Raw genomic sequence first — 15,475 nt, forward strand, 5'->3', positions numbered from 1 at the left:
TGAAGAAAATGAAGAATTTACTTTATGTTTTCTTATAGGGATACCAGGTCTTAATCCTAGAATGTATTTTATGAGCTTGATTAATAAAAATTCTTACAGCAACGTAATGTATTAACCCTAAACAGGAATTCTTATTATTTATTATGTATCTATTTTTAAAAATGTTCCTTATTCGAAACATTATCAAACTCTATAAGTATTTTTTTTTAATATCAGAAAAAATGTATAACAAGACTTAAGAGTTTTTCAACTATTTCATTTATTTATTTACTTAAAACTTAAAAGGTTCTTTAAGGCAGCTCAGATTATTTATAAAAATTATTATTATAGGATCGATTCGAAAATCGAAATATTCGCATTCTTTGAATCGATATTTTATATGACAATTTTTACAATAAATCAAAGTTAAAAAAACTCATAACTAAGCCGAAAATGCATTAATTTTTATTTGGAAAGCTGTTTTATGTTAGTTTTTATTGGGTTAATAAATCTGCATACTCATTTCCAAATTTAAAAAAATTAGAAATTTCGATCAATTTTTGACAATTTTAATGATGTAACCCCTTATAAAATTTTCAAAATTTAAAAAAAAATTTAATTTTATCCAGAAATAGCTAGATCGACTCGGCTTTCGATGCTGATCAAGAATATATATGATTTATAGGGTCGGAAATGACTTCTTCACTTAGTTTGAAGCTTCTGACTGAAAGTATAATACCCTGAAATGGTATAAAAATATGCGGAAACTTCACACTCTTCACATAGTTTTTCAATGTCAGTATTGTTTTCTTTGAGTGCATCTCTTGTTGCAAAAACAAGCGCTGAATTTGGAATTGACCCGGCAAATGTCTTTGTCAACAAGCGTCAACCGAACTGAACTGCAACGGGCCAAGTGAAGCCAAGCCAAGCAAATTGCCTTTAAACTGCCAAAGAGAAGGGATATACATATATATATTCACTGATATTTGTATTTGTGTCCTTGGAGCGGGGGAGCTCGACGAATGTGGCAAAAAGTTTTCGCAAATCAGCTGAAATTATGAACTTCCTTGCCATTGCCCAAGCGGAAGTTCATTTTAGCCCGCAATAAAAGTTTGCATCTCCTCGACGACGACGACGCACCATTCGCAACTCCATCCAAACTCCAGTCTCAGCTTCAGTTTCAGTCTTCATTCCCAGTTTCCATTCGCAGTTTCCAGTCTCCATCTCCATCTCCAGTCTCCATCTCCAGTCTCCATCTCCAGTCTCCATCTCCAGTCTCCATCTCCAGTTCTTGTTCCAGCAGCACAGATCCATTCATGTTCATGTGCTAAAGTTTTGCGCTTATATAAGAGCATCAAATTTGCATCATTCACTTAAAACAAACACGCTGGCACAAAGGATTCTGGGTGCTCCTGCTGCTCCTCCTCCTGAAAAGGCAAACAAACAAACAAATATTAAATGCAAATAAATGCAAAGGAGGCAAAAACGAATTGTGGGATTTCGATATTGGATGAAAGTATAGGGGGCACCACCTGAAGAGGTTCTGCGAGTTCTACATTACGGAAGTCATATATCTGAGTAATCAAAGCAAAAGGAAAAAATCTCTATTGCATACACATACACATTATATAAAGTTGGTCATGGGAAATTGCCTTTAAAGTCCTTCAAGAAGCTGAAATTGCAACGTTTTTCTAGTTTTCGATTCGAAAAGACAAACTTTTGCTGTTAAACCAACAAATGCCAGAGCAAACACCCCTTACAGCTGCAGATACATATGGAGATTCAGATGCAGATGCAGATGCAGATATAGATACAGATATTGGAGTGAAAAAAGGAGCACCTAGAAGAAAAGGAACTCTTTAAAGAAAACCCACGCATGCAAATTGCTCTCAAGGAGAACATTTTAGGAATTTATAGTTTTCTCTTATTTACCGACAGGAAGTGCAATTCACAAATCGTTAGCTCAACCTCAGACGAACGAGCCAAGAAATCGAAACGGAAACTCTTAACCCATTAAATAAGCTATAAAGAATTGGAGATTTTTTATTTAAAAGAAAAACTTGGAAAAGGAGAGAGGAAATGGAAAAATGCGTGGGGTTTCTAACACAAAAGTTAATAATAATTTGTAGGTTTTTTCATAATTAAAAAGTCTTTGAAATTAAACTGTTGTACATAATATGGTTACATACTTTTAAAAGCTTTTTTAAAAGGCTTTTAAGTCAATAAAGATTATCTATAACATTTCCTTTTATTCTATTAATGAACATATTTAAAGCTAAGACTAAAACGGAAAGATATATCTTATATTTGATTAAGAAATAACAATTAAAATGATTTAAAAATAGTTTCTAACCCAATTTGACATATATTTCTATTTAATATTTCAATTCATAGTCAATGGGTTAAAGATCTCCCCCAATAAATCCCATATCATTTACCAGAACTTGCATAAGGTGTCCTTAGTTCCGTTAAAGAAACTTATAATCAACAGCTTTGGCGGCTCAGCAAACTGCCAAAGGCACAAAACTATCTCAAATATATGAAAATATCTCTGCGTGTGAGTGTTTGTGGGAGATCTGAGCTGAGTATCTAAGTATTTCAAAATAACATAAGTATCCTTCGGTATATCCCACGCTCCTGGCTCCTGCCAGAAACTTTTTGCCATCCCAAGTCCTTTCCTTGTCCTGCAGCAATTCCCCAAATGCGGCCCGTGTGTGCATTTAAGCCACTTTTACTGAAACTTCACATTAATTTCAATTTGCTGCCAGTAAAAGTTTTCCATGCACGTCCGCAAATTGCTTTTTGGGATCCAAACGGATGTGTGGGGTAGAGGAGAGTAGGAAGGTAAGCCATATATAGGAACTTTAACACTTTGTTGTTAAGACTTTGGCTTTCGATAGGTGATACCTCTCAACAAGGACCAGCGAAAGGGCAAATAATAAAAGTCAAAGTTGCAGATGAGAGCAGGGAATCTTTTAGTTATAGTTTTCTTAATTTCAAATGAAATTTATAGATTTATGGTTTGGTAAATAGAAAACTCTAGGTTGCTTTAAATATATTTATTATTGAATGAAATGACTTATAGTTCATCTAGAATGTAAGCACAGAACTTTAGTAAGTTCTTGTTAAACAAATTGCTGACCTTATTAATTAAACAATTGAACTTATTAGCTGAACTTTTGGGTCTCAAATCTCAAGCTTTGCTTTTGTTTGTTTCAAAACCATATTTGGCTTTGTTGTTATTTGGTTTTGTTTTGCTTTATTTTTTGGTGGAGAGCCCTGCTTGCCCAGGGAAACCTTTTGTTTTTGGCCACCCAAAATGTGATTCGCGGAAAGCACAAGACAAACACACAGCGCCCCCGAAATCTGAAACGTGCTGAAATCTGCTAGCTCAACATTCGCTTTAGCGGCACCTTTTGTGATGACGATTCCCGAGATGTTAAAGAATCAGAATCAGACTCTGATTCAGATTTGGATTCTCATTCGTGAAGATGGAGATGGAGCTGGAGCTGGATGGAGTGTGAGTATTGTGTGGTCTGTGGCGACGCCCACATGCCACATTTCTTACGTGACTCGGACAGATGAGAGATTCGGATTCAGGTTCTTGGGCCTCAGCTGAATATAACATTTAGCAATGAAATCATGCGGACTATAAATTTGCATTTCTATAACTGCCAGGGTTTCACTTCCATATACATATGTATATACTATAAGTATATGAAGATAGAGCGTAGGTCTACCCTCATTAGTCTTAATAGTTTAACGACTGACTATGGTTTCGTTTCTTAATGAGCTTGAAAGTCGGCCAGTTAAATTTTATAAATTGGTAAGGGTTTCCAAAATGTAAGGGCTCTCATTTAGAAATATAAAAGGGTGAGTGGTAACACCTTTGAGCCCAAGATATTTGTCTCTGTATAGTCACAGTTGGCATGAAATGTCCTTGTTTTTATTAAAACTTTCAGGGATTAAATAGAAATTAATAAGAAAGGTTTCTAGAAATGTGAATTCCTACATTTTCTTATATGAAATGTGTGTATAATATAAGTGTATAGTAAATAATATAAGTATAATAATATTTTATACAAATATGTCATTCTTTAAATCATTTTTAAAATAAGTATAAAATTAGAGGTAACTAAGGGTAAAGAACCATAGGAATTTTGGTCTCCAGCTTGATATAGATAAAGAAAAGTTTCCTAAATATATAAAAAATAGCTTAAAACAAATATCATTAAATATTTTCCTAACCTTACAAATATTTTCTAAAATTTTTCTATAATTTCTTAATTAAACAGATTCCTTTTCTTTAAGTGCACAAGACACACGGCACAGCACGAACACACTTGTCGCCTGTCCTGTCCTTTGTCCGTTTGTTCCTTGAGCTCATAGTTTATAATCCTGTTATTTTGCCTGTTGTATGTCCTTTATGTCCTGCGGGATATGTGAAACTTTGTGGCATCGATAAGATGGCAAGACATTTGCATACGAGAGGGTTGGAAAGTTTCTTCAAAGTTTTCTGTTGCTCTGCGAGAAGTAAATGGAGAGATATGATACTTCATAAGGGTTAAAAGTGCAAAAAAAAAGGAGTACTAAACCTTTTGGAATTTCCTGCAACATTGTCTATATATTTATTTGTTCATCGCTGCTGTCATTCACCTCCGCTCTGTCCTTTGTCTGTCATCCGAATATGTGTCCTTGTCAGCTTTGGTGGCCACATTCCAACATATCAAGTTCAAGTGCCAGCATCACCTGGTGGCAAGCCAACCAAAAACCAAACGGAAAGTCGCATCGGAACACATTGTCCCCCCAAATGTTTCCCTTCTTTTCCTCGTTTTTCAATGGGCCACCCAGTGAGTTTGGCTTTTTGCAACGCAAACAAAACGTCAGTCAGGCCGAAAGACTGGGGCAAAAACCGCGAACTGCTGCCTTGCATTTCACATATCACAGAAAACACAAAGAACAATTTTTAGGGATTTTTTAGTTTTTAGTCATTTTTAAAGCTTAGTAAAGATCCTAAAATGGGAGAAAAAATTCATGTTAGGATGAAAAATATAGATTAAAAATACGTTTACTCTTTCCCTTAAGCTTATTACATATTTATTTATCACTTCTTTGATCAAGTATTTTGTAAAACAAAAGGTTTTAAGGCTTTATCTAAGCAATATTACATAGACTTAAAATCTCCCCAAAAAGTATGCAATGATTCCATACGTACCTTAAAAAAATCAAGAAATAAGTTGTAAACATAGGTATAATATGATTTTTAATGATTTTTATTTAATATACTGCTACATTTCCTTATAAAATGTATACATTTAATACATATAGCTTTGTAAACTTCAGGTTCCTAACATTTCTTCCTGTGTAGCCAATGCTTCCATTGCGTCTCAATGCTGGGCAAAAATAGTGCGCCGTGTCCGTGTCCGACGGTGTTTACTTTGGCAGCACTTGAAAACAAAAAATCCAAATCCGAATCAGCATCTAAATCCCTGGGAAAATCCGAAAAAACCCCAAGACCACCCGCGTCGCTTTGCCGCCATCAAAATGTTTCGAAATTAATTACAATTAAAAGTTTTCGGTGCTCCCGTGCACCTTTGGCTAATAAAATGAAAATTTATGGGTCACACATGAGCAGAGGCTCAAGGAAAGTGTGGTGTGTGTGTGTGTGTGTTTTCCTTCCGTTTTCCCAGCTTTATTAATTGGCCAGAGCTTATCCTCCTCAACCAAGGCGGTGGTGGCCTCTCAAAGGCTTAAGTTGAAATTTGTCTTGCCTTGGGCCGACCACAAGGCAAGGCAGAAAGGCACTGGGAAAAATGGTCTAGACACTGGGAGAAATGTTTTTTGGAAAAGTTAAGAAGAATATATATATACAAAAAAATATGTAGTTGCAAGTGTTACAAATGTGTTTTGCAACAAACTTGGAACTTTGAATAATATTTTCTAGGAAATCCTTCTTGAGTAGTTTAGTATCTTTTTAATAGCAAGAAAAGTATATATTTTGATCCTTTAAATATATAAAATATAAATATTTTTAACCCTTTCTCTATATATTTATATATACCCTTGCAGGGTATTATATTTCAGTCAGAAGCCTGAAACACAGTGAAGGATTCATTTCCGATCATATAAATCATATATATTCTTGATCAGCATCAACAACCGGATCAATTTAGCCATGTCCTGATAAAATTTAATTTTTTCAAAATTTTGAAATTTTTTTAAGGGGTTACATCGTTAAAATTGTCAAAAATTGATAAAATTTGTAATTTCCTAAAATGTAAAATTGAGTGTACAGATTTATTAACCTGAAAATAACTAACATAGGAATGATTTCTGAATTAAAATTAATGCTTTTTTGGCCAAGTTATGAATTTTTTAAACTTGATTTTATTGAACAATTTGTCAAGGAAAAATATCAATTAAAATCGATTTAGAGAATGGGAATATATTAAATTTAGTTATGATCTATTTCCGATTCGAGCTTATAATTAAATTTCTAACTGCAAGAGTAATCAACTTTGGACTTGGAACTTAATTTCTTTTCTCCTTTTTTAGTTATATTTATTTTTCCCAGTGAGGAGTTTTTCCCAGTTGAGAGTTCCTTTTCCTCAAAAGGAGCACACACTCACCTCCGCCGCCTCGACTCACAAAAAGGGATTCAATTTTGAGGCCGAAGGGGGTTTGGCCACATGTGTGTGTTGGACTTGATGGCCCAGATAAAATGGCCATTCTTTTGGGTGAGATTGTAACCAATTTCTGCTACCCGCTGCTGTAGGTAAAGTGATAAGGTTTCTAAGGGAACGGGGGTACATACAACTGGGAACACACATGCTGGGAACCACATAATAATTCTTGAGAACAATGTAAAGCGTCAATTGTGCATGGCCAATGTATGTCCGTATATATGTTTATATATATGGGTATATGTGGGTAGTTTCTTTCGAAACCTCGGAGACAGAGAGCTAAGAGAGAGACGCCCAGACTTCTGAGGGGGATAAAGTAAGGACAATGCCGGCACATGCCACACGTCAAGTCAAGAAATTTAAATTAAAAACCTTTTTTGCATGAAATGTTTTTGTTTGCCGCCTTGCAAGCATGATGCATATGTTTCCACTAATTCTGTAGACGGGGAATTATATATAGTATAAGGAAAGAGCTTACATTGTACAAGACTTTTGGGTAAAATCTGCTAAATTGGAGATACATTTGAGTGCATTATTAAAGGGTCTGAGGTGGAAGATGCTAATTGAAAGGAGTTTCGGAATGATAAGTACATATAATGAAGCTTCAATGTATATTTTTTTTGGATTTTAAATAAGAGTTTTGGAAAGTAAACTAATGACAACCCCAGATTAAATATAGTTTGAAATATATAGAGCCAGAAAATGTTGTATTGTTATATTGTTATTGGTAGCATTTCCTCCTAAGAAAAATCTTGGATTCGCTAGTCAGAATAAACTTTACAGATTTCCAAGAAATTTACAAATTTAAATGACTTTGTATATACTACTTAAAGCTACAAACTTTAAAACATATCTCAAATAAATTAAATAAAAGGATTGTTAGTAAAGTAATAACTATTTAAGGAGCCTACAAAGTATGAAATATGTAGTGAAAGTACCCTCATTATTTGATCTTATATTCAAAGTAAAAATTCGCTAATTCAAAACGTGATTAGTCAGCCGAAAAAGAGTATATATATTACCCTATATATTCACCAAGTTCCGAATGAGTGAGATCAATTAGACATCAGCAGATAATGAGTAGTGAGCTCACTCTCAACTCTATGTTCAATTGCCTCAAAGTGTGATTAGTTCACTTTTATCAGCAATTCAAACAAGAAGAAATATAAGAAACAAAGAAACTCGTAAATTCAGCCGGAGAGCTTTGTGCCTATAAAAGTAAATCAGTTTGAACTGTCTGCTTCTTGTGACCCTCTTTCCCTCCTTTAATTTTTTCCCTTAACCAAGTATTTTTCTCTCACATATGTTAGCCAGTGTGAGTGGCAATTAATTTCTGTGCTTAATTCGCCTAATTATTCCGGGTAATAAAATTTTCAATACAAATGAAATGATGATGATGATGTTGATGATCCAGGGAAGGAGGGGATCATTTATTGTCCCTTTGTCCACACCTAAAAAAAGAGCAGCACTTCTTGGAGGGGAGGCGAAGGACACGTTTAATTCAATTCGCGAAGGTTCCTTGACTTGACTTGACGTGGCTCTGCTCTGCTCTTCTTTTTTTTATTTATTTATATATATTTTTCCCTCCTTGGCTTAGTGGAAATAAAATGAGAAATAAAAAAAAAACAAGCAGCGACATTTAAATTCAAATCGCTGAAAGACGCTGACAAAGAAGACGGCGCCACACGTCGGATTAATTTTATGTGCCTGCGGGGAAAAAGGCAGCGCCAGGACCTCTCACTCTCGCCCTCGCCTCAATTAGAGTAGAAAATGGGGCTTTGGGAAGAGCTAGAGCCAGAGCCAGCAAGGACCTCGAGTCGAGTCCTTTGGCATTTGCCATTGGCTGGCTGCAATTGTTAAAATCGAATTAAGCCACGGTGTCGCATACTTTTGATCTCCCCGTCGAGCGACGGCGAGTCAGCCAATGAAATGTTGCACTGCTCGCCGAAATGTCCTTACATTGTCCTTGCCAGGAGGTATTGCCACCCACTCCCCGCCCCCTGCGAATTTCAATTTCGGTTTGCTTTGGCGCAAATGAAATTAAACGAAGATTAGTCGTGTGCTCGCTAGATTATTCCAAGAAATAAAAATCTCCCAGATATACCAAGCGTTCATTATTTTTTCGTTTCGTTTTCGGTTGCGGCGCTTATTTTTATTTGGATTTTCCATTCGCCTTAACGTGCAGCGCTTGTTTTTTTATGGCCCCTTGAGGTGATTTGCTCAAGTTCGCCGGCCCCCCAATTTTCGAGGGAAATCGCAGGGGAATGGGAGTTTATATCTAAGAATCAGTATAGAGAGAGACTTAAGAGGGGGTGTCACATTAGTGGGGCTGAGATCTGGGCAAATCACAGGCTACATTTAACCCACAAATGATGGTCGGCTTTGGCATCAGCTGCAATTTATGAAAGACTGAAACGGGAATCCTGGTTAATTGAAAGGATGTGGGAAAGGAATATCTTCTTAAAAGAGTACTAGGCTTATGGTTTAGGATTTTTAGTGAAAAATTATCAATCTTACATAGAGTTCTTTTGGAATTTGTATAACTTTTTTTGTGTGTATTTATTTCTTACATATTTTGATGATAAATAAATACTACAATCTATGCAAAAGTTGTAAAAATCATAGGGTTTATCTTTGGGATTAACAAATGTAGAGCCAAAAAAGTGGCAATCATTCTTGTACAAGAAAAAAACCGGGTGTTTTATGGTCTAATAGTGTGAGGAATAAGTTGAATTCTTTGTTAAAGTCTTAAACTTAATATATTTCATTATATTATTTATACATAATAGTAAACAAAATCTATGTAAGGTCAAATAAATTCTTTTTTAACCCCTTAATAATTTTGCGATAAATCTTCTCTCCTTCGCTGACCTCTACCCGTTCGTGTGTTCAATTAAAAAAAAAAATGGTCAACATTAATTGCTAACCAATTTGCAGTCCGGACACTTCCTTGTTTGGGGCGTCTCAAGTATCCTGGACAGCGGACAGGATTTTCTCGCCTTTTCGCCAGCTGCCACTTTGATGAGTCCGATGTTGACATTTTCTGCATATTAATTGAAGACAAGGCCTCCGATTCAGTTGCTCCCTTGAGCTGCGTCCACCCTTGGCTTAATTTGCGGTAAGTTCATTAAGTAATAAAACATAAATTTCATCATTTTTTTTCTGCCCCTTCCATCATCAAGTTCTTGATACTTTTCCCCATTTTTTTTCGCTCTGGTATTTTTGTTGTTTTTTAATGCTTTGCATATTTCTTTAATGAATTAATTCTGTTTTGGTTTCGCTTTGGGTTTCGCTTCTGTTGATTCACCGTTCACTGGACTTTGATAAAAAAAAGGCGCAAAGTCGTCGCCGCGACGATAAAAATTAAGAACACAAAAAAAAAGGAGGGAAAGGGGGTAGAAATTTTTATATAATTTATTCAGGAAAAACATTAGGGGAAATCGGCGGCAGGGAAAACGCGTTTGTCGAGTGTTAATTATGCTCTGGCTGCCAAAAAGTTTTCTATCAATTTTTGAAAAATATATATAATTTGAGAGTGCGGAAAAACATGTTTTGCATATGAAAACAAAGATACAGAAAATTGGAGGAAACTAGGAAAATGTTGCGCTTTGCCAGCAGCTAATTGCGTCCTCCTGGGGTTTCCCTCTCTAAAAAGAGGAAAGCGCCCCTGCATCCAATTGCAGTGTGTGTGCATATTGAGTTGAATTACACTTGGAAAAATATTTACGGGAATTTTGTATTATTATTATTATACGAATTTATGAGTTAAATATTTAAATTATAAAATGTGAATATTAAATTGTGATACTTGCTATACTTGAAAATATAGGAATCATGTTTATATTGCAGTTTGGAATTAAATAATATAATCGAATCAGAAATTAATCATAAGTAAGCTTAAAATATTACATTTCCTAAATCGATATTTTAAAATAACAATTTTTCGGGCAAATAAAACTTTAAAAACTCATAACTCAGTCAAGAAATCTTTAATTATAATTCGGAAAGCTTTCCTGTGTTAGTTTAAAATAGGTTAATAAATCTGCATACTTCATTTTATATTTAAAAAAAATTGAAATTTTTTAATGAATTTTTTTGACAATTTTAATGATTTAACCCCTTTTAAAAATTTCAAAATTTTGAAAAAATTAAATTTTATCTTTACATAGCTAGATCGACTTAGTTTTTCATGCTGATCATGAATATATATGATTTATAGGGTCAGAAATGACTCCGTCACATTGTTCTAGGCTTCTGACTATAATTATAATACCATTCTTTTATCCAATTTATCTATATTTTTATATGAAAATATGTACTACAAATCAAATTTAAAAATCTCATAACTAAGCTAAAAGAGCACAAATTTTAATTCGGAAATCACTCTTTTGTTAGTTTTTAGTAGTTTAATAAATCTGCATACTCAATTTTAAATTTTAAAATATTGAGATTTTTATCAATTTTTTTACAATTTTAACGATGTAACCCCTTATAAAATTTTTTTAAAAATTTCAAAAAATTACTTTTTATCCAGACATGGCTATATCGATTCGGCTGTTCGTTCTGATCAAGAATATATATGATTTATGGGGTCGAAAATGAATCCTTCACTGGGTTTAAAGCTTCTGCCTTAAGTTAGAGTACAATTGTTAAAATATAAAAATGCCAATTTAAACTTAAAATGTTTTAAGTTAACACTGCATATTTTAGTTATTCAAAGTCCTAGACGATTTCCCTTTATATTTTCTGGCAGTGTACTTGGTGTATGTGTCAGGTTGTCAATCGCCTCGCCTGTTGTTTGTTGTCTTCCGATTGTTGACATGCCCTACCCGCAAATGAGCCGTGCAATTGTCGGGCTGCCTTCTATTGACAGCTCCCATCTCGATAGTCCAAGTGCATGAATATATATAAAAATATATATATATTGCCTTAGTGAATCCCCCATAGAAATGCCGCGGTATTCGTCTCCAATTTCAGACGTGCGCTCTCGTCTTTTTGCTTCGTCTTGTTCATCTGCATTTTTGGCCTGACTGACAAATGTCGAGGTTTTTGTGACACTGAAAAGTGTGACGATTTATTTGGCATATGGCACGGGATGCAGGAATCAATTGGTTGTGCAGATGCCATAGAAATGCTACAAGGGCATTGACAACCATCCACAACTGGACATCATTTGTCTTGAGAACTATTAGTAAATGGTTTATTATTTCAACTCTTTTCTGGTTCAGCTCAAATTCTCGGCTGACTAGTGTTTGTCAACGGCCTAATGGACTTTCTTCCTTTATAATATATTAATTAATTAGGCTCGTTTTACCTTGACGCAGTCTTCCAGCTTGGTGATACGAACATAGGAATGTTTTTGTTGATAAGAAAGAAAGTGTGAAATGGGAATACAACAATTTCTTACATACTCTTGTTTCCTGATTGATAAAGAATAGGTTTTAGTTCTGTTTAATGAGAGCTTAAACTACTCTGATCTAGGTTCGAAAATATATTTATCCTGCTGTAAAAAAGAACACAACTTTTTCTATTTTTAGTTTACTTTTCAATGAATAAAATTCTTATTCTTGGACATGCATACCCTTACTTTTTGGCAGGGTATCTCAGGCTTAGTTCATTCCTAATCTAATCAAGTGAGACACGCCTGAGACCGCTTCCAGTACATGGCGATAGGCGCGGGTTCATAAGGTCTCCGGGTTTTGTAGATAAGCCGGCTTTAAAATCGGAAAATGTAGCCGGTCCAAGTGGTATTGCGTGCATTCCGTGTCCGACTTTCGATCCGCCATGATGCGTCTGAGCTTGCTGCTGGCTCTGGTCCTGGCCTTCGCCTCTGTCTCCGTCTTTGCGGAGGTGATCAACTTCCAGACCTGTCAGGATAGTGTTGACACCTGCATCATACACGAGGTGCGAGTGGATCCCTGTCCGCAGGCCGAGAAGCGACAGGCTTGCAACATTCGGCGACGACGTTCCTCCCAAATAAGTTTCGATTTCGAGCCCAAGTTCGATGCCGATCAGTTGGACATCACTTTGGGTTGGGCCAAGTCGGAGACGGAGGAGCTGATGCTGCCCACCTTGGAGCGAGATGCCTGCAAGTCCACAACCTGTCCAGCCCGATCTGGAGTTAAGCAAACCTATACCACCGATGTGCCTATTGAGGCCAAGTTCCCATTAAGTCCTTATACCATCCGTTGGGCCATCAAGGATCCTGTCAGTGGCAAGCGGTGCTGCTTCACCATTGACATCAAGGTGGTGCGTTAGAAGGGATCCAGGAAAATATCTATAAAATGTTTTTAAAATATATAAAATCAGTGGAAAAATAATATGTTTTTGAATTAATAAATTCCAAGAGTATTGCAAAGATTGTTTGGTTTGTGTTCTTCTTTATTAATATTGCATTGAAAATAATACAAATTTTAAACAAGTTTAAAATCTTTTCTTCTGATAAACCTAATATCACCACTCTTCTGTTCCTTCTTTATTTCTTATTATTCTTATACCATTTGTAATCTTTTTATTTTCTGTTAACAATTTAGTCTATTTTTTAATTATTCGTGTGCCTGGGTCGTTGTGTATTATGACTGCCCACTGGGGACCATCTCAAGGAATAAAGATATTTATTCCAATAATCATCAACCTGCTGGCGACTAATTTGAACCCCAAAAGCCCCGCGGACAGCACAGGGAAAGTATATAAAACTTTGATTGAACTTTTGGGTGCCATTAAAAAAAAAGAAAAAAATTAAATAACTCAGCCCGCGTTGCCTCCGCGGGTCTTATCAGCGTCGTGAAACAATTAAAAATTGAGCACTTAAGTTGTGGTCATAAAATCATTTGTTTTTCCCTCGTTTTTTCCGCCTCGTTTTTCTTGGTTTTTTATTGTTTTCTTCTTTTCTGTTCACATTTTTCAGTGGTGGAAAATTCAAAATAGCAAATCACTTTTTGTACTCAGTGTTTCTTAAGTGAACGGGGGTGTATGTGAAGGGGTTTTTGAGAGAGAGAATATTCTTTAAATTTGAATAACTATATTATAGGAATTATTAAAGAAAAAATGTTGAAAGTAACAATTAATATTTGGTAATATTTTGTTTAATAGTTTTTTTGTATCAGCTTCAGGTTTGTTCTTAAAAGATTTATTTTTCTTTAGCAGTTTAAGCCTAAGTTTGATATCCTTAATTCGTTTTAAAAGTAATGCTCAGCCTAAAATGTTTAAAAACATATTCTTTACCTCTTTTCCTTTATGTTTTTAATTTAATTTATAAATTCTTTTATATTAATCAGGAAGTTATAGGGTATCTTGTTGTTCATCTGAACCTTTCTCCTTCAAGTTTCTATTGCGTTCATTGTTTACCTAAACGAAAACGTAGACATATTTTCTGCCTATGGTACGGGAAATTGGTCAGAATTTTGATAGGCCTGACCCCAAAAAAAAAGAAAGAAAAAAATGGAAAAAATCAGGGCAATAACAACACACAAACAACGTCAGACACTTGAGCAAATAATAATAATAACGAGAGTAATCAGAGAAAAGGACTTTCAAACACACATTTTTAGTCAATTTTGGGAGCCAAAGCACTTTGCTTTGAATCGAATTCAGATTACGAAATTGGCCTCGGCATATTTCTTGCCCAGAACATAGGGCGTCTTGGTGAGTTGAGAGACAATTTGGCATTTGACCTCCTCGAAACAAGGTGTGGCATCCACATAGATCACCTCACGGCGTTGGCTAAGATAGATGTTCATGGCGGGTTCACTCTTGCGGAACTGTTGCATCTGTCGATCCAGGTAACTGATGTTGGACTGAGGTCCTGGGGAGTAGCTATTGACCAGGATCCTCATCCTGGCCATGCGTTCATCGATTTGCAGGAAGATAAACTTATTTGGTGGCACAGTGAAGCCCTCAAAGAGCTCCTTGGCCTCACATTTGTTATTGGGATAATTAAATAGTATCCAGCCACGATGTAAAGCATCTTCCTTTAGAAGTCGCCTCTGGATGAGTTTCCCCACAGCCTCGGATCTCTTGTAAACACAATCCTCCTCAATGCCCTCTTGTAGCAGTCGGGTAAACTCATTCTGCTCGGCTCCATTGATGCTGTGATAGATCAGGACATCGGCATCTAGGATCAGTAGATCCCAGCGTTGGGCCAGCACATGAGCCAAGGACTTGCGACCCGATCCTGGCTTGCCATGGATCACAATCCTGTGATAGAAGTTCCTAGGCATTTGGTAAAAGTCCCCCTGAACTCCACGATGAAAAGCATCTAAGGATTTGGAATATATATCAACTCCAATCCTTCGAATATTCTTGCCCATCCAAAAACGCACATCGGTGACACCATCGGCCACTACGATCTCTGCCAGAATGCGACTCATTACCTCCATTAGCTTGTGTCTCTCCATATAATGCATGAAGGCGGCTCCAAACTCCACCAGCATTTCCTTGTTGAACTTTGTGGGGAAAGACATGATGAAGTTGGGAGAGAGTTTCTGGGAATAAAATTAAAGGAAATGTTAAATGTCAGTAGGAAATTTGGGGAAAATTGTATCTATAGCAGTTCAGTTCAGCAAGATTGCTAAGGTTTTGTTTATTATATTAAAGAAATGTCTTTTCAAAGGTAACTTTTTATACATCATTATAATTTCTATAAAATGCAAGGCTTTCTAGACTTCAAATAACCTTTGTTTTGTACATATTCTCTAGGAAATATTCATCTTCTTGAAGGGTTATTTCCATATCCTGTTGAATTACTTACCGCCACATTACCACTGCCAGTCTGAACTTATAACCAAAGTCGAAAGAGTGCAAATTACCATTAA

General features: G+C 35.7%; 3 protein-coding genes across 6 annotated transcripts in view; 2 read left to right on the plus strand and 1 right to left on the minus strand.

Annotated features, from left to right (window-relative positions):
- LOC110186882 (cAMP-dependent protein kinase catalytic subunit 2-like) overlaps nucleotides 1–15,475 on the plus strand; it is a 115,535-nt gene that overhangs the window by 36,813 nt on the left and 63,247 nt on the right. The window lies entirely within an intron of this gene.
- Nucleotides 12,433–13,020, plus strand: LOC110186884 (MD-2-related lipid-recognition protein-like). Its single transcript, XM_020956184.2, has one exon. The coding sequence runs from the start codon at nucleotides 12,447–12,449 to the stop codon at nucleotides 12,918–12,920; it is 474 nt and encodes a 157-aa protein (XP_020811843.2). The 5' UTR covers nucleotides 12,433–12,446; the 3' UTR covers nucleotides 12,921–13,020.
- On the minus strand, nucleotides 14,141–15,203 carry LOC110186877 (uncharacterized). Its single transcript, XM_086840619.1, has one exon. The coding sequence runs from the start codon at nucleotides 15,122–15,124 to the stop codon at nucleotides 14,252–14,254; it is 873 nt and encodes a 290-aa protein (XP_086696745.1). The 5' UTR covers nucleotides 15,125–15,203; the 3' UTR covers nucleotides 14,141–14,251.

The sequence above is a fragment of the Drosophila serrata genome, unplaced genomic scaffold (genome assembly GCF_035046125.1).
Source record: "Drosophila serrata isolate PLE 108 unplaced genomic scaffold, ASM3504612v1 contig_382, whole genome shotgun sequence".
NCBI classification, from domain to species: Eukaryota; Metazoa; Arthropoda; class Insecta; order Diptera; family Drosophilidae; genus Drosophila; species Drosophila serrata.